At 39.9% G+C, this 22,511-nt stretch overlaps 3 protein-coding genes across 9 annotated transcripts in view; 1 reads left to right on the plus strand and 2 right to left on the minus strand.

The window, feature by feature from the left end:
- The window catches only part of cast (calpastatin), a 38,345-nt gene extending 29,634 nt beyond the window's left edge, over window positions 1–8,711 (plus strand). For 3 of the 7 annotated variants that reach the window (XM_034584829.1, XM_034584831.1, XM_034584830.1), the window contains 17 exons: window positions 97–198; window positions 358–462; window positions 563–679; window positions 778–891; window positions 991–1,104; window positions 2,003–2,071; window positions 2,273–2,377; window positions 2,478–2,594; window positions 2,733–2,846; window positions 3,302–3,409; window positions 3,498–3,602; window positions 3,697–3,789; window positions 4,589–4,633; window positions 4,724–4,861; window positions 5,126–5,218; window positions 6,898–7,009; window positions 7,132–8,702. In XM_034584829.1, coding sequence (XP_034440720.1) covers window positions 97–198; window positions 358–462; window positions 563–679; window positions 778–891; window positions 991–1,104; window positions 2,003–2,071; window positions 2,273–2,377; window positions 2,478–2,594; window positions 2,733–2,846; window positions 3,302–3,409; window positions 3,498–3,602; window positions 3,697–3,789; window positions 4,589–4,633; window positions 4,724–4,861; window positions 5,126–5,218; window positions 6,898–6,996 — 1,638 coding nt within the window. In that variant the 3' untranslated portion in view covers window positions 6,997–7,009; window positions 7,132–8,702. Of the gene's footprint in view, window positions 1–96; window positions 199–357; window positions 463–562; window positions 680–777; window positions 892–990; window positions 1,105–2,002; window positions 2,072–2,272; window positions 2,378–2,477; window positions 2,595–2,732; window positions 2,847–3,301; window positions 3,410–3,497; window positions 3,603–3,696; window positions 3,790–4,588; window positions 4,634–4,723; window positions 4,862–5,125; window positions 5,219–5,808; window positions 5,839–6,897; window positions 7,010–7,131 lie in introns of all 7 variants that reach the window. The other 4 variants (XM_034584826.1, XM_034584827.1, XM_034584828.1 and 1 more) reach the window with 3 other exon arrangements.
- A 60-nt stretch (window positions 8,712–8,771) lies between these two features.
- On the minus strand, window positions 8,772–11,795 carry cd8a (CD8a molecule). Its single transcript, XM_034584834.1, is given in 7 exon segments — window positions 8,772–9,669; window positions 10,232–10,271; window positions 10,496–10,603; window positions 10,673–10,771; window positions 10,850–11,132; window positions 11,134–11,168; window positions 11,310–11,795. Coding segments are annotated over 7 exon segments (672 nt in total). The 5' UTR covers window positions 11,365–11,795; the 3' UTR covers window positions 8,772–9,617.
- A 5,712-nt stretch (window positions 11,796–17,507) lies between these two features.
- Window positions 17,508–21,999, minus strand: cd8b (cd8 beta). The gene is made up of 7 exons (XM_034586551.1): window positions 21,244–21,999; window positions 19,703–20,053; window positions 18,897–18,986; window positions 18,578–18,667; window positions 18,445–18,478; window positions 18,257–18,303; window positions 17,508–18,113 (listed from the first exon to the last, which is right to left on the minus strand). Exons 1-6 carry the CDS (start codon window positions 21,296–21,298, stop codon window positions 18,285–18,287), a joined length of 639 nt encoding a protein of 212 aa, XP_034442442.1. The 5' UTR covers window positions 21,299–21,999; the 3' UTR covers window positions 17,508–18,113; window positions 18,257–18,284.
- Window positions 22,000–22,511: the final 512 nt, after the last annotated feature.

Genomic DNA, 22,511 nt, shown 5'->3' on the forward strand with positions numbered 1-22,511 from the left:
TTACTACACTACTTCAGATCTGTTTATTTTTGTATTCACCCTTAACTTGATTAGGTTATCGCAGATTTGTAATCCAATCTGTGTTTTGCGTTTTAGAAAGTTGAATCCTCTGCACTTCCCCCTGCTGATAAGAAAGGAAAAGTAGAGAAAGCCCCTGCTAAAAAGGACACCACTGATGACAAGCTCCAGACTACTACGGTGAGACACAGATCCACAGATTACTTTTCCTACTTTTTTTCCCTTGCCGTTTTTTATTTTCCTCTTCCCTGTTTCGCCCTGTTGTCTTGTCATCTTTTCGCATTGGGAGAGACATTTTATTTCCGTGGTTACGAATCAGATCTCCTGTTCTCTCCTCAGGGCGACTCCATGTCTCTGGACGCTCTCAGTGCTCTCTGCGACACGTTGCCAGAAGACGCACCAAAACCTGAAGCCCCCAAACTCAGACCTGAGGACATCGTCGCGGTAAGGGACAGACAGCTTCCTGTTGTTGGCATACCGGTTCCATTTGTGTTCCATAGAACTGTTTTCTCACAGCGTCATTATCTCCCGCCCCTTTTCATAGGAGGACAAACTGAAGAAGGAGAAGGGTGTGCGTGTAGGAGAAAGGGAGGACACACTTCCTCCAGAGTACAGGTTTAATAAGGAGAAGCTGGAAAAACTGCCTGCTCCTAAACCTGAGGTGAGACCGGCACAAGTTCTTAGATCTTTAAACCATACTTTAGGGTATGAAGCTCTAATTTATCACTGATGGATCCTTCACTGTGTCTCCTCCTGCAGCCCACCATGGCCACAGGTGACGCTCTGGACATTTTGTCCGGAGACTTCATGACGTCCTCAGCAGCTCCGTCAGTCCAGGCTCCTGTTCCCCCCCGCTCAGCTCCTTCTGCACAGGTACACTGTGGATCTGTTGTCAAGATAATCTTTTAAGATTGTTTATTTTATTTCCTTCCCTCTGTGTTAAAACAAAACACTTTCATCTCTTTTCTTCAGACCAAAGTTGAGGATTTGTCAGCTCTGGATTTTCTCGCTGGAGACTTTGTGTCTCCAGCTAAAGTTTCTGGAGTTAAGGCGGCCGCCCCTCCTTCTTTCAGGAGGGCACCAGAGGTAAAGCTGTCGCAGTGAATGTATGTTTGTGAGTTTCCATATCTGGGATCCACTCTGTCCTCCTACAGCAGGGATGGGCTATCATTTTTCCTTAGGGGCCACATGAGAAACCCAGATTGTTGCCAGGGGCCAAACTAATTTTGTCACACTGCACCGCTAATATCACCACTAGATTAAATTATAAATATTGTGCACTAACTCTTATTCCTCAGCATTTATTATATTGAAAACCATTAGAAAAAGCATCTTATTAAAACAATTTAATATGCAGGAGTCTTTAAAAATAATGTAGAGTTAATCCAAAGCAGCATAATATCAGGGACGCTTTCATGGATTAAACCCATCCTGTATTCCTCTTATATCATTGATAAGAGCTTAACAGCCAAACTAACCTGATAAAAAAATAAATCCAAACGAGTATAACATCTCCTGTCCTGACCACAGGTTACTTATTTTAATGAATGAGAACAATTAGTTGTTTATTGTATTATTCGCTGTGGATTATCAACAACAGATTTCTGTATTTCCATGCATTTTTTGCCTCAAAGTGTCAGCTCAAGTTTACGTCTTTCAATAAGGCCACACGTCTGTTGCAAACGAAGAACACAGCTCTGCCGTGAATTTCACTGAAAAATACGAAGCAGTCCATGACTTATTAACACTCTACATTCGGCATCGACCATACGCTGTTTAGTGCTCATTTGTAGTAGGCCCGGTCCAGCCTGTGGGCCATACAATGCCCAGGTCTGTTCCATAGTATACTTTTCCTTACTACGTTAAAATAAATGGAAGGAATTCAATTTCTACTCTCATCAGTTTACGTCTGTCCCTGTGGTTTTTAATGTCCTTTGTCATTTTCAGTCTATGTGTCACACTGTATTTCCCTGTGTGTCTGCAGATTACAGTGTGTCCTATAGAGCAACCCACCCCCGTCCAACAGAAACAGGAACAACCCAAGACAGTAACCGTGAGGATTCAAGTCAATCTCTGTCTGAAATGCTTTAATTTCACTGTAGATCTTTGTTCTTTTACAATCACACTTCAAACTGAATATTTAACAAAAAGTAAATGTATATTTTCACATGTCTTACTTTAGCCCCTCTTGCTTTGCTTTTATTGATTAGCCTAAGAATATGACAAATATCACAATCTCCTGTTCTCTCCTCAGGGCGACTCCATGTCTCTGGACGCTCTCAGTGCTCTCTGCGACACGTTGCCAGAAGACGCACCAAAACCTGAAGCCCCCAAACTCAGACCTGAGGACATCGTCGCGGTAAGGGACAGACAGCTTCCTGTTGTTGGCATACCGGTTCCATTTGTGTTCCATAGAACTGTTTTCTCACAGCGTCATTATCTCCCGCCCCTTTTCATAGGAGGACAAACTGAAGAAGGAGAAGGGTGTGCGTGTAGGAGAAAGGGAGGACACACTTCCTCCAGAGTACAGGTTTAATAAGGAGAAGCTGGAAAAACTGCCTGCTCCTAAACCTGAGGTGAGACCGGCACAAGTTCTTAGATCTTTAAATCATACTTTAGGGTATGAAGCTCTGAGACATGATGAATCAATGTCAAATAAATTTGCATCAATAAGTTTATCACTGATGGATCCTTCACTGCGTCTCCTCCTGCAGCCCACCATGGCCCCAGGTGAGGCTCTGGACTTTTTGTCTGGAGACTTCATGACGTCCTCAGCAGCTCCGTCAGTCCAGGCTCCTGTTCCCCCCCGCTCAGCTCCTCCTGCAAAGGTACACTGTGGATCTGTTGTTAGCACCAATAGCAATAGCAGGGTGATGTAGAGATACATCATTTTGTTTGTCCAGAAACAGTAGTGATGGTAGAATGACAAATTTCTTTAACTAAACTTTATTTATTTTAAGTATTAAAACAACAGGTTCTGCTGGTACAGGGGGTTTTGTGACTCTGGAGAGAGCGAGACTGGTTCATCCTGTCTTCACTCTTTGTGCTAGGCTATATATTTATATATTTATTACCAGCAATGGCAAATAAGACAAGACAATTTGAACTTTATAATATTGGAGCTTGGTGAAGGTAGTGGTCAAGCTTCAGGTCAGTTTTTTAAGTTCTCATTCAGCAGTGATATCTTTTCCTCATCAGTGGATACAGTAATAAATGAATGAATGAATTATTCCAACACCACGTAAATGGACAATTCATCATTGCCGTCCTTTCCCTCCTTCAGCCCTCTGCAGACTTTGCTCTTGATGCCTTGGCAGGAGACTTTGTTAGCACCACTGCTGCTCCGATAGTGAAGTCTGCTGCTTGTGCTCCCACGGAGGCTGATCCGCAGGTAAACATACGAATACACACTTTTGAACTATTTAAACATTCCAAAACCCTGCAGTCACACAACAATCTTTTTGTCTGTGTGCACTCAGCTGGCAGCAGGAGCAGACAGTGCCATGGATGCTCTGTCCAACACCTTGAAGGATATCACACCCATCCCTCAGCCCGCCCCGCTTCCTACCAAGGACATTGTGAAGGTAGCTAGGATGCTTCAAGAGCATAGCCGGAGGGAGAGAGAATTAAAAAAAAAAAAAACACAGTCACTTCAACTCATCTGTTTGGTTGTTGCAGGAGAAAAAGGTTGTGGAGGAGAGGTTGATTAAGATGGGAGAGCGAGATGACTCTCTGCCGCCAGAATATCGACTCACTGAGGAAGATCTTAAGGTAAACTGACGTCTACATTTATACACTATGATACGTTATGTGATTTTGAGTATTAAAGGTGTGAACTGACCCTATATGACTTATATTGTTATTTTATTCTGGACAGTAGACTAAATTAACTAAATCCATTAGTTTCTTGTCAAATAACATTCTAATAAAAGATAGATATAATATATATAGTGGTTGCTATGAATACTGTGATGGCCACTGTCTATTTATTTGTACTGCAACAACAGTAACACAAAAATGAATGCATCAGAATATTTACTTAAATGTTTAATGGGACATTTACATCAGGGATGGAGAACCTCTGTCCCATCAAGGGTCATTTCAATTTTTATAACATCCTTCACAGGCCATATTGAATTATTGAGCACATATATCACAATAACTTCTCACATGGGATGGCTGGAACTGCTTCTCTGAGGCAAGGTGTCTGATGCCAGATGGTAGTGATGGTAATGATGCGACTCACTGCCGGTTTTGACCAAAACAACTTGCTCAAACAAATCCTCACCCACTTTTTTTAGTGTCACGCACGACTTGTAAAGACAACGATTCCTCTGTCATATCAAACTCAGAAAGTGGGCCCACAAACAAAAATGGCTACTTAAGCATTACTTGTTATGTTACTTATGTTCCTTGTTGTGGTCTAGCCTGTCTTTTACTTCGACAAAAAAGTATTTTATCTTATGCCATCTTCCTTTTATTACAGAACAATAGAATACACGGCTGTATACCCCTGATTTATAATTGTTGCTTTAGTATGTGTCTAATTTACCTCTCTTTCATTCTATAGAAAATGGCAGAAGAAAAGGCAAAAGCAGCTGCAGCACCCAAGGAGGTAAGTGTGTCACAGAGTAGATGAATGATAATAAGATATATAGAGAATGTGCAGATAGTGTGTAACTTCCTTTCCTTTTCTGCCATGTAGAAGGGCATGGATGATGCTACAGCCTTTGACCTGCTGTCCAGTGATTTCTCTGCTGCTCCTAAACCTGCTGCTCCGGTCAAATCATCTGCAGCCACGACAAAGCTGGAAGCTCCTGCGCAGGACTCAAAGCCACTGAAGGTAGCACAGACTGCAAAACCACCTCCAGTTTAGTGAGGGTGGTTTGGCGTTACATAACAAATACCCCTGGATACGTTGACGTGGCCACATTCCATTCAGAGGAGGCAGTTCCAGGGTCCTCGTGTTGTGCATTTTAGTATTTCATCGATGTGCAAAATGTGATTGTTCTACCATGTACATGAAAGTTGGACAACTGCTTTAAATTGTAACTTAAACTACTGTGGGTTTAATATGTTTGTTTATCACCTTTTTTTTCTTTCTTAGCCAATGGCCGCTCCTGTTCTGGACTCCCTGGCGGACACCTTGCTCCCAGACGCCAAAGAGTTCAAATCCAAAACAGACCAACCAAAACCAAAGGTACAGAGAACAGATCAGGATGTGACATCAGCTCTTTTTGTTCCCCTTTTACTTGTTCATCTGTCACACTGAAGAAACCTCTAATTATAACATATATCTTGTGACTTCATGCATTACATTTTTGTTTCAGCTCAAGTAGTAATCACAATCAAGGACATTTTTTCTACAGTCACATCCCAAAATGTCTCCGAAGATTTCCAGTCACCGTTATTTCTGTACTGCAGTCTTCTAGGAAAAGACATGTCTCTGTATCTCTACTGTGTTACATTTGAAAGCATTTTCAAGTTGTGTAAAAACCTTTCAGTAGCTATCTTGTTTTTGCAAGTTGGAGCAAGAGTGAAATCTTTCATGTTCACTTCAGCCTAAACACAGTCCCAGATTCATATCTTTGTATAAGCTGACATCTACTGGTAAAAATCTCTTACTCACTAATGCTTGTAAGTACAAACATGTTACTGATGTGAAGACACTTTATCAGTTACATGGTGCCCTCTACAGGTTGTTTACTAGCATTTACTGAGTCAGTGGTCACCACCTCCCAGAGCGACATGGGGCTGTTGAGCCTAACCAAGGTGTTGACTTTTTTACAGGGCAAGAGCAAGTCAAAGTCAAAGTCCAAAGTAAGCAAAGTGCCTGCTGCATGGAGACCGGAAATAAACTGGATAGATTAAGCTGATGCATCATTATGGACAAAATTAATCTGTGCGCTTTTAATCAAGCTGAAGTTCAAGCTCGAATGTTGGAGCCTGTGCTCCCTGCACACAGCTGCATGTGATGCACTCTACGCTACTGCTTTGCCTGATCATAATTTCTTTAATAATTACATTCAATCTGTTTGTGTATCGTCTTTGTCTTTTATGTTATATTTGTATACTTGCACTTGTGCAATGACAACAAACCTACCTATCTACCAAACTACCGAACTACAAACCTACCTACCAACAAACCAAACTACCGAACTACAAACCTACCTACCAACAAACCAAACTACCGAACTACAAACCTACCTACCAACAAACCAAACTACCGAACTACAAACCTACCTACCAACAAACCAAACTACCGACCTACAAACCTACCTACCAACAAACCAAACTACCGAACTACAAACCTGCCTACCAACAAACCAAACTACCGACCTACAAACCTACCTACCAACAAACCAAACTACCGACCTACAAACCTACCTACCAACAAACCTACCTACCAACAAACCAAACTACCAAACTACAAACCTACCTACCAACAAACCAAACTACCAAACTACAAACCTACCTACCAACAAACCAAACTACCGAACTACAAACCTACCTACCAACAAACCAAACTACCGAACTACAAACCTACCTACCAACAAACCAAACTACCGAACTACAAACCTACCTACCAACAAACCAAACTACCGAACTACAAACCTACCTACCTACATACAAACCAAATGACCTAGTTACAAACCAACCTACCTACCTACCAGGCTACCTATAAACCTACCAGACTAGCTACCTACCTACAAACCAACCTACCATCCTACCTGCCAATCTACTCATCTACCTACCTTAATGCCCGCCTGCCTGCCTGCCTACCTATCAAATTATCTCTATAATTATTGCATGCAAAGGTGCTGCTCCTTCTATTCCTTTATATAGATATTAAAAAACAACTTGAACCATGTGTTTCAGAAACATCATGCAGAGGAGCCACCTGCCACTGACCTGTCATCAGCTCAGCTAAGCTCAGACGTTGTGTCAACATCTTCAAAGAAGGGAGGCAAGAGCTAGACCACCTTGTAAGGTCAGTTCTCATCTTTTTTCACAATTTTACCTGATGATAAGATGAGATGTGCCAAATACGACGAGGATTAATGTCTCCACAGCGCTCCACTGACTGCTGAATGTGTCACGTGTCTGTTACAGGTGGTCGGTGCCTTTTGTCCTCGAGGGACGCAGGGACGCATCAGTGTGGGGTCTGCTCTGTGGATAATTGTTCTATTTTTCTAAATCGTCAAGAATGTACATTGGATGAAAGACAAACCTAGACATGCCCACACACACACACACACACACACACACACACACACACACACACACACACACACACACACACACACACACACACACACACACACACACACACACCTCTGCGTGTAGTGCCTTTCTTGTTCGGTTTCACATGTGTTGTTGGATGAGGAGCTTTTGGTTTCTGTCTCTGCAGAAAGTGACTTTTTTGAAACATGGATGGATATAATGAACGAGTGAAGAAAAGAAACAGAAAGAGGGTAAACTGGGGAAAGAGAGGAGGTTAAGGCACGTTAAAAAAAAGTTTGTTTTGCTGGTTGCTGTGTTGAGTGTGCTGATGGAAGGAAAGCGTTGCGTTTGCATCTCAGCTGACAGTTTCCATTTTTCCAAAGATGCACAGATATATCAAAAACACACCGGTTATCTAAACCTGGTGGTATATTGGAGTGGTGGTGACTGTCAGCTCGAGTGGGAGAAGTATGTAGGGGGTTTATAGTATCGGGATGTTTGTGCAATCTTGTTGTACACAGAAAAGTCAAGTTTTTTATCACCAAGTGGTCAGATGCCAATAAGACACTAGTGTACAGCTTCGTCTGCGTATATTTTGGACAGCACGTAGTTTACATGATTAAATATGTGGAGGATTCACGGGAGGTGTTCTGCTTAATTCTGTATCTGAGAGCTTCTTTGCAAATGCCTACTTTCTGTAGAGAAATATCTGTCAAGAGAAGAAGGGTCTTTTTTTTTTTTGTGTTCGGCCTTGCATTAAAAAAACATTACTGGTGTCCTGAAGAGCACTTAGTGAACCGAGGTGGTTACAAGTGTGAACTGCCATTTTGTATACTGTAAAAAAAGATTTTTGTTCTGTATAAGACAACACTGTATAATTTACAAAAGGCTTTCAGCTGTAGTCGAAGTCGAATCACTATAATTTCCCCAAGGTAATTTTTTTCTTCCTGACACAGGTTTTGTTGTGTGGGTATGTGTCAAAAGTTATAAGAGGTATTTTAGATGTGGGAATACTAACTAAATAAAATAAATCTAAAGTTTTAGATTTAGAATGTGTAGTTATTATATGAGAGTTTGGTTTTTACAATTTTCACAAAAGTAAGCATGAAGTGCCTTAAAAAGCTAAACATAGCAGGAAAAATATATCAAATCAGTAAACAATTATATTTTCTTACAGGTGCAAGGGAAGTATGTGTATGTATTCAACAGAATGGGAACAGAATCTCTTTAAAAAATATTTTTCTCTCTCTCTTCTCGAATTAGTTTTTTTTTTTTTTCACTTTGCTTGGTTGTAGCCCACTTCCTTCTCACTCAGGGGGCTAGACAACTAAAAAACATGTCTATCGCTCAAACTTTATATTTTTGTGCCAAGAACCTGAATGACTGATGGTGGATGCAAATGAGTGGGTTTGTTGTGTAAAATAAAGAAAAATACGAAACGTAAATAAAGAGAAATGCAAGTCATTGTAGTCGAGGAAGATTGTTTTGAGTGGTATTAAGATTCATTTTATTTTATGTCTTTATTTTTCTTTTTACAATATTTAAAATAAAATAAAAAATCAACCAATTCTAAAATACTGTACATCCATTTTCAAGAAGACAACAATTCAATATTTGCTCCTCATTACTTTGAAACCAGAGAAATTATATTCACACGGGAAAAAAAATAAAATAAAAAATATAAAACCTTAAAAAATACAATCTAAACTTTTTGACATTTCAAGTTAGCATCCTACCAGATTTAATTTCAGCAGAGAAGATTCTTTTCTTTTTTATAGTCATTTGATTTTTTTTATTTATTATTATTTAGGGCTGAAGAGAAGTTAAATCACAAAACTAACAGACATAACTAAACCACTAAAAGAGTGTAATTGAAATTAAAAATCAATGCAGGGAAACAGAGAAAGGCTAAAAGACAACAGTGAAAATATGGCTTTCAAAACAAGAACTTATAAATGTAACCATGAATGAGATCTTTACAAAAGTGAAATTAAATACATCCTTTTTTTTTCATAAATGTTGATGTCAAAATTCTAATCTTGTTTTGTTTTTTTATTATTATCTGGATTGATAGTGATTGGATAAGTAAACACTTCAAAAGGTTTTATTTGAGTAAAAGAGAACACAGTGATAGTGACAGAGCGGCTCGATCGACTGTAAAACCACAACGCAGATAATGTTGACAATGAAAAGCTTTCAAAGTCTGATGAGTATTTGACTTGAAAGATTCCTGTTTTGTATTTTCTGTCACACACAGTGAAAATGTTTTAACTTGCCAGTAAATTATTCACAGTGTAATTAAACTGTAAATAAGATTATTTTAGGAACAATAACTAATAATCACAGTTAAAAGAAACAAAACAGCCGCATTGAGATTAAACATGTGGGTGGTTCCTCATCTGTTTTCCAGGAGGCATCGTACGCGGCCTATTCAAGATAAACAAAGTATTTAGAAATAATAATAAGTGAAGAGTTATTTCAGTGACTTGTGTCGCCACAATGGAATTAAACAGGAAACAGGTCTGTGAATACACTGAGGTCTGGTTTAAATGTGACATTTTTTTAACGAAACATGAAACACATAAAGAATTCAGTTTCAGCGACACTAAATCCCTGTATTGAGGCTTTCAACAGCATTGAGGCCTTTGTGGAAATAAAACTAGGGGTTATTCAAATTTCTTTATAATTTCTTTGAAGATTTATACAAACAGCAATGTCATCAATTACACTGATTACAGGGTAAATAGAGACAAAGCTCTCAAAGTGATTTGAGTTGCAGTTATTGTTGATTTTATGAGGATGTATTAAATATTTTCAATATTCTTGAAATAACTTACTTGATTAATGCTAAAAAATCGAAGAAGATATGAAAAAGATAATTTAAAAAAATGTGTGGGGTGGGTTCAGAGGACTAATGACTTTAAAATCCTTGCTAAGGCTCTGAGTGGAAAGAAAACGTCGAAAGAAATTAGATAAAAGAAAAACTTACTTTCTTCTGTAGTGGTGCGGGCATCTCCGCGTCCTTATTTCTACAGCAAATCAAGAGTGTTAATCATTACACACCGATTACAGCAAACTCACCAAAGTTTAAATCAAAAGCAGAACTGAATACTGAAAATGTTCAGGTGGATAATGTAGAATTTAAAATAACAAGTTTCCGGTTTCCAAAGCAAACAGCATTCAGCGTGATAAGACGCAGGCAGGCACGTGAAGGCTGGAGGGCTGTCAGGTCACAGATATCACACAAACTTACGGTTACAGTACAGGCTGGTGATGATGAGGAGGAGAAGAAGAAGGCCGCAGCCGCCGGCCAGTGGTCCCAGAATGATTATTGAGCAATAGATGGAAGGACTGGTTTCACCTACAAAACATGTCCTCAGTCAAACCCATACTTTCTACAGAGGATTGTTAAACTGAATTGCCTCATGACTTGTTTTAGAGCCGCTCTTACAAACACAGGCCTTGGTGGTCGTGGGTGGGTTTCCAGTGGTGACCAGTGGAGCTCTGGTCGCGACCACAGCTGTTTCCTCTAAGACAGGAAGAATGCGAGGTAAAGATAATTCCACCATGTGTTGATCAGACCATACTTACAGGAAACAAATCTCACCTCCTATCAGTCGAGTTACTTTGCCAAATTTCAGCTCGTTGCCTATAATGCAGGCGCAGCCGTAGGCGCCGCTGTCCCGAACTTTGCTGAAGGACTTCAGCGTCAGGATGTTGTTCTCCATCTTCGAGTAATGCATGTTTGAGGAGAGAGGAGTCGGGCCCTTTTTGTCGCCATTTCGGCCGAAAGAAGCGATGAATTCCATCCCTGATCTGTCCAGAATTCGAAACCAGACGGCCGTGTTGCACACTTCAACAGGCTTGCACTTGATGTCGACCGCCCCCCCCCTCTACGACTTTGTCACCAGCTCCTGAGGCACTCGCTAAAAAAACAACATAATAAAATGGAAGCATTAAAACATATATATCACCTCTCCGTTTCAGGGGCCCTCAATTCAAAGACGAGACAAAGATCATAGGGCCCTTTTAAAGCTTTGTATGAATAAACCTTATATCAAACTTACTTTGATAAAACACCAGAATCACCAGCATCTGAATCCACTTTTGGTCCATTTTCATCTCACAGACGACAATAGCTTGAGAACCAGGCTTTGTGGTGCTTGTTGGCGGCTGCCTAGAGATAATTCAGCGAGATATCAAACCACGCCCCACCTGTAACCTTCTTCTCCGCCGTGTCAAATGGGATCATTGCAGCGCAGCGTTTGCAGAGGCCTCCTGCAGCACGGTCGTGGTCTGCGACACGTTTTGAAGTGGAGCCCACCGATGTGCAGCTTCTTCTCTCCTCCTGCACGAAGCATCGAACAGACTTCATCCACGGGCCACTGGCACAGAAGTGCCACAGTGTGTAGGCTGAGAGAGGATGAGGGGCGCAACGTGTACAACACAGAGAGCACATGTGTGTAGCAGCTCACTTAGCACAAATACAACCCTGTTGTGGGTGTGAAAAATCTTTTGAATTTGAATTTCAAGAAGAACAAATTTCAACAGACTCGTCTTTATACGCAGATGGAAGCAGGGACGTGTGAAGGCTCTTTAAGTAAGAAGCTTTGACCTTTCTCCCTCCCGTATGAGATGTGACGTATGTCTTTCATAATACTTTTAACACATTACCATATTCTTTCATATTCCCAACCTCAGTTTATTTTAATCTTAAATTGAATGATGCATTTTCGTAAGAACCTTTTTGTGTCATTCAGTTCGTGATCGTGCTCAAATGTCTTTGCCTTCACAGAAAGTATTTTGAGAACGTGTTCAGACTGATGAGGTGGTAATAACATTACTCTGACTGGCTGTTTACCGAAATCAAAAACAATTATTCCAGCGTAACACTGTGTTAAAGGTTCATTGTGTAAGATTTAGGTGAAAGGGATCTTTTGACAGAAATTGAAAATAAAATAATCCTAATGATGTTTTCACAGTGTGTTTCATCTAAATAGTACAAATGGTTGTTTTCTTTACATTACATTACATTTCATTTAGCTGACACTTTTATCCAAAACGACTTACAATAAGTGCATTCAACCATGAGGGTACAAACCCAGAACAACAAAAATAAAGAAAGCACAATTTTCTTCAAGAAAGCCGCATGTAGTGCTACAGTAAAAGCAATATAAGTGCTACTAAAGGGCTACTTTTTAATTAAATTTTTTTTTATCCAAGGTATAGTTGGAAGAGATGTAGACTTTCTGCTGTCCTGATGTCATGGTGGAGCTTGTTCCACCATTAAGGAGCCAGGAACCTTCTCTTTACCCTAGAACGGGCCCTTTATATTTGAATACTTTATATTTACATCGGGAGCGGGTCGTCTCTACGGAGGCCGCCATGTTTTTTAACAGTAGCCCAGACTGGACAAACTAAACACCTTTGAGTTTTTATGACCACTGAAGGCTTCCACAGGTTCTCTTTCATGTTCGGAAGGGGAGGGTGAGGTGAGGGATATTCTGCTGCAATATACAACTTTGCCACTAGATGGCAGTGAATTCTACACTCTGAACCTTTAATGTGAAATAATATGTCACTGCCGGACCATCAAACGCTGACGTTTTGACATCTGATAAGAAAAACAGAGCTAATGGAAAATGACTCATGTGACGTCAGTGGGTGGGTTGTGGTGGATGTTTGAATTCACACACAGAGCGCTGCAGCATTTTAATGTCTCATGTTTTCAGTGTAAAAAGGTCCTCAAACAGAGTCCTGAGGATTGAGGATCATCAGAGTATCTAGTTGAAAACTGTCGTAGAAATGCGCCTGTTCAAATCTTTGCACATTGACTCAATCAGACATGACATGGAATTTGCTCTATATCCTGTTCAACTGATTAAAATATATGCGTTCACATCATAGCCTGTGTATAAAGACGAACGACTCGACTCCGATATGAGAGCTGCTACTTGCCCATTTGAAACCACAATCTGAGTGATTGTCATGGGTTCAGTTTGTATTTAGGTCAACTCAGTTCAGCCTTCGTCTGCTTCGTCTCTGTCTGCTTGTGTTCCTGATCGTATCCTGCTTTGTTTTTGATGAGCTGTTTGATTTTTACGTGTTTGTTTCCTTCTGGGCCTGCCCCTTGTTGTATTTTGCTCTCAATTAATTCAGTTTTTTCAGGTTGGATCTGCCTCGCTCCTGCTTTTGGTTCCACCTGCTCATCACACCCTGACAATCATGACGTTTCACCCCATTTTAAGAGTAATAAATAAGAAATGGAAAAAAAAACTTACCGTAAACATTTAGAACTTTCACAAACATCAGTGTAATAAGAACTACCTGAGATGACAGAAACCATCTTTGAGATACATTTATTTTAAGTTTACTTAGATTTTTTATTTGGGTCCATGTCCCATCATCTAACGGAGGAAGGGTTTATGATCATACTGCAGCCAGCCACCAGGTGGCAATTGAACAACTGGCGTCACTTTTGGGGAGTTGTCATGTCGTCCATTTTTACAGTCTAATAAGAGAAACTGTTTGTGCCAATTTGAAATTTTGAAAGAGCATCGGCCAACAGGAGAATATTCAGTCACTCGCATGAAACACAAACACGCAGGCTTTTCGATTAGCAGCAAGATCCAGTGGTGCCTTGGCTGTAAATTTATTTTCTAACCCTAAGAGGAAAGACAAAACTCACCACCAATCAGTCCAGTAACATTGCTGAATATCAGCTTGTTGTGTTTATGTGCACACAGATGTCAATGCTGCTGTCACAAGCTTTGCTTAAGGAATTCAAAGGAAAATTAAAAAATATGCCGGTGTGACTTGATTTAAACTCACTCACTCAGTGTGAAACCTGGTCTAACAGTTGTGGGGAAGTGAAACTCTTGCGATCGACTGAGGGGAGAGAGAGAGCGACAGCAGCTGTGGCGCAACTCCGGGCCCGTCCTATTTCCTTTACAGTAATGGAAAGTAAAATGCAACAATTTGGTGATGGGCAACAATAGCTGACATTTTGGCTCCAGTGGGCGATTTATCTGTTCCACTGGTGGGTGGAGAAACAGAGAAAGAGAGTTGAATAACAGAGAGAAGGAAACAACATTAACCAGCTGTACAAACGTCCTCTTCACCCCCTCACACAATTTCTTAAATGTTCGTTATCTTCTCAACTTAAGTTTGATTTGTGTTTTTCAAAACTTACCTTGATAGTTATTACAAATGAAACCATGATGGAAACCATGGTGGTTTCAGGTTTCTGCCTGATTTTCGGTAAGCAGGGGATTCTGTTGATGCTGTGTGTTAGAGGGGAGACCCAGTCAGAACGTCCTCGGTGAGCCCACCTCACCTTTCCATCCTCGGTTTCAGGTCTGAGTCACTCCAACACCTGCATGGGCTTCCCTGTCTTAGTCACACAGAGGGTATCCAACCTGAAACTCAAACCTGTGTGTGTGTGTGTGTGTGTGTGTGTGGCATGTAGTGGGTGACCAGAGAACGTCGGTGCGAGAGAACCCTTGAGTCGCACAGCTTGAAATTCAAAAGCAGACAGAAAGGACGTCCTTACATTCGGACAACAGCCTCTATAACATTAAGGCTTCTTCTTCACTTGTCACTGTTCTGTTGCTGGACCGGCAGTTTCAGGCATTGTGGGAAATGGAGTTGCAAGGGGGAAGTAACAACCGGGGTAAGTTCAGATGGAGAGCTCTGAAATGGAGGAATTGAACCCTTGCAGGTGCCTGAGCGCATGCAAGTGTTTGTTCATCATTTGTCACCAGGACTTCCTGTTGACACTGCATATGTAGGTTTGCAAATTCATTTTCATGTTTAAATTATAATTTTATTTTTGTCTCTTGTGAAAAAGGGACGAAATCAAATCTTGTATATTTCTATTCAGTTTACCAAATGTAAATGTAAATGTATACATAAATAAAGGGTATATAGAAAAGTGATTATATAGAGTTTATATCATAAACAGACTGTGTAGAGTTGTGTATTCATTCAGTCTCTTTTGTGACTTTGATTGTTAAATTACATAAAGACTTACACTATCCTGTGAATATACATGAAGTTAAACAATCCTTTAAAGCATGAGCCTGCGTATTTGTTGTGTTGCAGACTTCACCACTTTACATTTTCATATTTGACATCAGAAATTCTATCTTTCAGTTTTGTCCTCGTATTTTGTGCGTATTCTTGAATTAAACATAACAGCTTAAGATATAAACTCAACTGTATTTTCCTGATCAGTGATGTACGACATAAGTCTCTCATACGTAATATACTTTCTCATATATAAATATATATATCATCCAATCCTGAGAAAGTATTTTCAACATTAGAATAGAAAGAATAAAACAGTGGGGTTGTAGTAAATAGTACTTTAGTTCAACATCTGATTTACAGGCAGTTTTTTCTTTTGACAGTCTTCAGTTGAACTTGAGAAAGAAATTAAAGATATTTTTTTGAGAAACTATTTCTATCTAACTTAAACTATAGTCAGGTTAGTATATGTTGATTACATTTTCAACATTCAACACTAAGATTACTACACATTAATGTATCTCTCTAAATGTTTAATACAATTGTAATACAATTTGACTATGATTATACTCAACACACAGTAGAGGAGCAGTTTGTTATATATAATTACTAAAAGAAAGTGCAGTATACAACTCACACATATGTTTTTTTATCAAATATCCTGGTCTGTATTTAATTTGTACTGTTTTTTTATTTTTACAATTATTTACACACCTTTGTAATTATAAATGAGTTCTCTGCACTCGATGATGCCTCGTGGATTCATTCATGACTCTTGGAAGTGAGAAATGTGAAAAGATCTTCTGGAACATCTACAAAGAATGATGATAATGCAGTAACCAGTTCATTAGGTCAGCCTACACCTAAAAAGACTCAAATTAAACAGTCCCGCCAATGAAGGCTTGACATTAGTTTTCTTTAAAGAGTTTGACGGCTGGTTCACGTGGCGCTGATGAACCATTGCGTTACACTGAGAGGTGTTTGAATTACTTTAATCACTCAATGAGTCAAACTGTAAAATTAGTAACTGGATCTAATCTTGGTCTGCTTTCCTTTAAATGTACATGTAGGGCAGGACACACAACACTATTAAAGACTGAAGATATTTGATTTGATTTTAAAATAACAACGGTGGATACAGGAATCCATCAGGCATGTTCCTTCACTCTCCTTTAATTCAATGTAAGAAACTCACATCCATTAATAAAGATGCAGACATCCATTTGAAGATATGATGATGATGATGATGATGATGATGATGATGATGATGATGAAGATGTTTTACATCCAATAAAGCACACTACAAAAAGAAGTTGTCTTCAAGTTTTTTTTCATACAGTTTTCTCATGTCAAACGTGTCAGGCTCTCTGTCGTTCTCTGTCAGTGCCTGTGGTTGGGTCTGTGGTATTTTTGTGGTCTTTTTGTTTTTTGGAGGATGAGGAGCTCAAAGCTGAGCGAAGCGACAGCATCTCAGTGAAGACGGCTCTGTCTCTCTCCAGCACACAGGAAAGGGTCGCGCACACACTCCCCGAGACCTGAAAAACCATCAGCTAGGTCGTTTCTTTACACTCCTCCATCGCACAGGTGTGTGTGTGTGAGAGAGAGAGAGAGAGAGAGAGAGAGAGAGAGAGAGAGAGAGAGAGAGGGAGACAGAGAGACAGAGAGAGAGCTAAAGACACACAGTTTGCAGTGAAATGACTTTGGGATTTAAGACTGTAACTTTGAGGATAATTGTTTCCATCACTGGGGGCAGATCAACAGAAACTGAATGTGATGCAAGTTTATACATCAAAAGTAGAGGAAGAAACTGAACCCTGTCACTCACCTACTCAACTTCCGCCTAACACAATATTGACGATGGAAGAACAAGAGTACGACACCCACTCCCAAACTTCTCTTTCTATTCTTTTCAAGCACAGAACTCTTTCACTTGTACGACACAACACAACAAACAATCGAAGTGTCGGACTTCTTAGTTACATTAGACAATAATGCACAAGTCATTGTGTCATTGGAGACACAAACAGCATTCGATCTCTGAGCTGTACCTGTGTTATTATTACTGCTGTTGCTGAAGTGCCCTTAAGCAAAGCACCAAAGCCCACAAAAAGTGTGATTCATTTATGGTTGACTATCTGTATATAGGAGAGAGTGGATTGTTATAAAACAAAATGTTAAGTAGACAAAAGAAATAGCCCAATAACAATGTAATAAGTATAAAGAGAGACACAACTGTAAATGATTGGAAATATACAATTTTATTGATTTACTGATTTTATAGATGAATCTTCACAGAAATGACAACTTGAGCGAGTTGTTTTCGTCAAGATTGTTGTTTGAACACTTACACTTAAAACAATGTAAAATACAAAACAACAAAAATAAATAGCAAAGAAAGCAACAAGCAATTTCTATTGGAGCTGTCTTATGATCTACCTGCTTTTTGTGTGTAAATGAAAATATTCTGGGTAATCTACATAACACATTTGTGCCACAGAAAAGTACGGCTTTGAAGTGTCCCAACATTTATTTATAAAATTATAAAATAAAACATCACAAGCCTGTCATGATAAATGAATGGAATCTGCATATTGATTTTTACAGATGAACATTACAACACTTGGGTTGAATTCAAACTTGCTGGAGCTCTGTCTTGTAAAACATACAGGAGAAAATAGTCGATGAATCACAATTTACATATATCACATATATCTGCTGCTAAAGTTACAGTCCGGGCGAACGTTTAATCTAACTGCACACGATGGGTTGTCGGCCGCAGAGCAGATCGGAATCACGGCCGTCATTCTCCACTGGACATCAGCTCAAATGAAGCTCGTCAGCCTCTGTAGAAACAGAAGCAAGTGTTAGTTTATATGAAAGATCTTAAATAATCGGACAGAATTAACAAACCTATGATTTACCTGAAAACATTTTATTACACATACAATAAGTCATTTATATAAAGAGATTAGCAAAATGAACATACTGTGAGTCTCAGCTGTAGATGCATTGCTTCAGGGCATCTGTCTCATCCTTAATGGAGCAAAACAAAACAAAGAAATACTTAAGTATAGTCAATGAGGTAAATCTAGATTATAATATAATATAATCTAGATTTTGCAGTTTCTAATCTATATTTATTTTTCATTATAAAGAAAAAATAATCACACTTACTTTACAAAGTTGTGGCGGCATTTCTTTGGAAGCCCTGTACGCAAGAAAGTGTTCAAATAAAATGAAACCCATAGATATACAAATATATATCGATATAATTTGAACTCTATAAACCATTTAGCCGTATACTCACGACTGAAGTAGTACAATGTGCAGATGAGAGCCAGAGCCAGGCCCGCAGTGGCTCCGACCAACGGCCACAGAACCAGGTAGTCACAGCCATCTAGAGCAAACACACAATGTACACAGCAAGGTTTCCTTTAAATGAAGTAGTTTATTGCACTGTAGCCATGTGACATATAAGACATGACTTCTTCTGGAGCAGCACAGACGATTTAAACATGTAACCTCAGGCCTATGAACCCGAGCGATGACATACAACATACAGATTGTATGAACTGCCATCTACACAAGCTCTCATTTTCCTTCAAAGCAAATTCTAGATAACTCACCATGTGTAGGCTTCTTCTTAGGGCTACAGCGGCAGACGGACTTGACTGGAGGTTTGGGTTTTGGCTTTGGAGGTGCCGTTGGAGGGGTCTCTGTCAGATAACAACCATATAGACAGATGACAACTAAACAAACTGAAGCAAGACGGTAAGGAATCTTTTAAGGACCTAAAGAGATCGAGACATTTTCAACCTGTCCCTATTCGAGCACAAATCATACATTTTTCTGACCACAGCTTAAGGCACAAGTTCTTTCTACCAATACATCATGTATATTGCTTGCGTACGACTTGCATGTAAGTGTTGGGCCAGTGGGCAGTTTTTCTTCGCTCAAAGACATTAAAAATGAACTGTACATGTACATATACATTTTAGAAAGATGTCAGTTTTATCCCTCAAAACATAAATTTGGAGCGTCCAATTACTCAAAGAGTTTTGCCGCCGCACTCAGATCAGTGAGGCTACCTTGAAAACATAGCCTTTGGTCAGAACTAATAATTAAAGCAAAAGGATTAATAACCAGTGTCCAATAAGATCATTTTTTTGATTTGTTAGATTCACTTTTTTAAAGGATAGTAGAAAGTGGAGAGTTAGGGAAGACAATAAGAGAGGGACGTGACAAACTGCATCTGTGCACGCCGCATCGTACCTGGTGCTACATAAATTCAAAATATGAATTGACAATAAGTGTTAAAATATTGTGTTTGATGTCATTCAGATTAAAAAGGCAGATATTTGTTTATGATTTTCATTCAAACTCTTGATATTTGCTGCTGTAAATGACGCTCTTGAAATGTCAGCGTACAAACCTCCCGGCCGAAGAACAGTCCCAGGCCTCCATGTATCTTGACCGCTCTTGTCCTTTAGGATGCAGGAATAAGTCCCTGCGTCCTCCGCCTTCACGCTGTCGATGCGCAGCACAAAGGCCGTATTCCCTCTCTTGCTGAGTTTAAACCGTGCCTGATCTACGTCAGCCCCAAAGTTAACACGCTCAGCATTGTTGCATTTGCCTAGGAACTGTAGGTCGCTGTGATGGGGAGTCCTGCGGAACCAGTAGACAGAGTCACAGGAGTTGATGCAGTTGCACTCAATATTCTCCTGAGTGGAGATCGCAGGATACAGAACTTTGACGGGTTCTTGTAGGAGAATCTGGCTCGAACCTAAGCAGCAGAAACAAAAGAAGGTTTGAGACACCTTTAGTCAACTCCTACAGCCTGAAATGAGAGTTTATGCCCTTTTATCATAAACAGTTTAGGCTTTCGAACGCTATAGCGCAGTCGAGGCCAAGCTCTAAAATCATGTATTGTCTTAAAATGGTTACTCAGTCATCTTTGGGGTTCAGAAACGTTTGTCAACAACGTGCATGTGCAGTCTCTCTAAGCAAAATTAAGAGTAATTGTAAAGTAAAAGCACAAAAAAGTGATTGTGCTTCAAGCCACGCAGAAAAACGCAACACAGAGACACTACAACTATCGCCCGTGTCACGAGACTGGAGATGAAGCCGGAGAGTGAAGAAATCTCTTGTCTATATTTTAAACTTGTGAAGGTGACATTTTAAACTGGCTTTACGAGAAGACTGCTTTAGCATTTATGCAATGTTTAAGGGATGGCTTCATTGGAAGAGCTGTTTCAAGTCAGGTGTGTAGGTTTACGCCTGTTGCAATGACCCGTCTTATGAAATGTCTAAAGGTAAGAAAGGCTGCCTGTGTGTGGGGAAAGGTTAAGACTCCCTGAACTGATTATCTTGTTCTTGTCAACATATATGAAATTTACGAACTGCGTGGCGTTCAAGAATTCAACAAACAGATGTTATATTTATTGAATGAGTCTGACTTTACAAAACACCTCGTTTAAAGGCTTTGATACAGCGACAATGTATAAGAATATAAATGAAAGATATAAAATGAACCTTGCCGCAGAGCACCAACAGGGTCATGACTGTAACTTTAATCCTCACTGTGCATTTTGCATCTTTGTACTAATCAATTAATTTACGTATTAACTGCATCAGTCATGTGTCGTATAGTATAAATCCTAAGATAGAAAAAATGAGGTAACCTGCACGGCAGTTTGGCGATTACAGTTTTCACAATTAAATCAAAGGCTGCTGGGTCGGCTGGTTCAAACTGTCCAATGCAAGAGATGGATCCTTCAAAACTGATTTCATCTTTCAGCCCAAACTATTAGGACTAGAAATGCTTTAGACATAATTTAGGTTATACGTGAGATACTTTTCAGATGGAGGAGACATCAACACATCCCTCGCTACAGGCCCCTGACCGAGTGATGATGTCGACAATGATGGAGCCTTACAAGCAAACGCAGATATTTAGAAATACCATGGTCCTACCTGCTGTCCACAGAGAAACAGTCAACAGAGTCCATGCCAGCGGCAGCGTGGTCATCTTGTCTTGTCGCAAGTTGGTGTGTGTGTACGCGTGTTTATGTGTTGAGTGGTAGCTGAGGGAAACTGCTGATACTTTCTTTTCCTGCTTATCTATCTGTCAGAGAAGATGGGAGGAACTGAGCAGACAGGGCCCTGTGAGTCGTCAAGGTGAAACCCCAGTGTGACGCACTCAGGGCCTATCAGAGTGGGTCACACAGCAGCACTGCTGAAAAGACCACTTACACTGAAGCGTGTGTAAAACACAACAGACAGCAGGGGAACATGATTCCAGCATTAACCAGACGCTGATCATCTGATGCTGACGTTTGTGTCCAACAGTTGTTTTCACCTCAGAGAGGCAGGTTGTTAATGGAGAAACATTCAGCTCTACATAATAATGATGTAGTGTCTCATGGATGATGACAAAGAGATGAAAAGATGGAGATGTTCACAGCTGACATGAGACCACATATCAAGCAATATAAAAGTAGTTTGTTCACTTGCAGCAGTTTGCAGCACTGTGGTCTCTGCCCAGGTGCATGACCTAGAGCTCAGCGGAGTCCCACATATGGCAGCTTCACGCCGCGCTGCAGAGCACGGATAGGGAATACCAGTGTACGGAGCTTAAACTTTAGGCAGGAGCTGGAAACAAGGGGTCAATAGTATAAATGATGTATGTTATGTTGGTGGGTGTGTATAGTAACTTCAGTTATTTCTCTTAAACTGCGGGAATGAAGACACGTTTCTTACATGTGCACGCTATCTTGCAAAAATAAACCGTATAAATGCTTCATCCTCTGTGAAAAGGTTCATTTTTATTCAGCTGCATCAGGATAAACTGCACTAGTGTCAGTATCAGTGAATAAATAAAGTGAAATCATTCATTAATTATTTCAACAGATTGAATGTTTTCAGTTATTTTAATGAGCAGAATGTGTTGATATTAAGTAGGACGTTTTAACTTAGTTTATATTCTAAAGAAACGGCCCTCTGAATTTCCTCTTGATCCTTTTCTTTCTTTGTCATGCGAATGTTAAATCATTGTCAGTTTGGATCAATCTGACATAGTTCAAAATAATTAAATGCAAATATCCACTTTTCATTAATAAAGTAGATCCTTTGAAGACCAGACGAAAACTATGAAAAAGTGAAAAACGCAGGGGCTGGTTGTCGTTCAAGTTGGATGTCATCTGGCACTCACACATACAGTATGACAGGTTCAGTTTGTTATG

The sequence above is a fragment of the Hippoglossus hippoglossus genome, chromosome 5 (genome assembly GCF_009819705.1).
Source record: "Hippoglossus hippoglossus isolate fHipHip1 chromosome 5, fHipHip1.pri, whole genome shotgun sequence".
Classification (NCBI taxonomy): Eukaryota; Metazoa; Chordata; class Actinopteri; order Pleuronectiformes; family Pleuronectidae; genus Hippoglossus; species Hippoglossus hippoglossus.

What these genes read in the sequence shown, in the direction of transcription:
- cd8b (XM_034586551.1), bottom strand. Translation starts at nt 21,298, where the DNA reads ATGACCACGCTGCCGCTGGCATGGACTCTGTTGACTGTTTCTCTGTGG. An exon ending in TGTTTCTCTGTGGACAGCAG is followed by an intron (nt 20,054 to 21,243) that starts GTAGGACCATGG and finishes TCTGCTGCTTAG; the next exon opens with GTTCGAGCCAGATTCTCCTA. An exon ending in TAAGAAGAAGCCTACACATG is followed by an intron (nt 18,668 to 18,896) that starts GTGAGTTATCTA and finishes TGTTTGCTCTAG; the next exon opens with ATGGCTGTGACTACCTGGTT.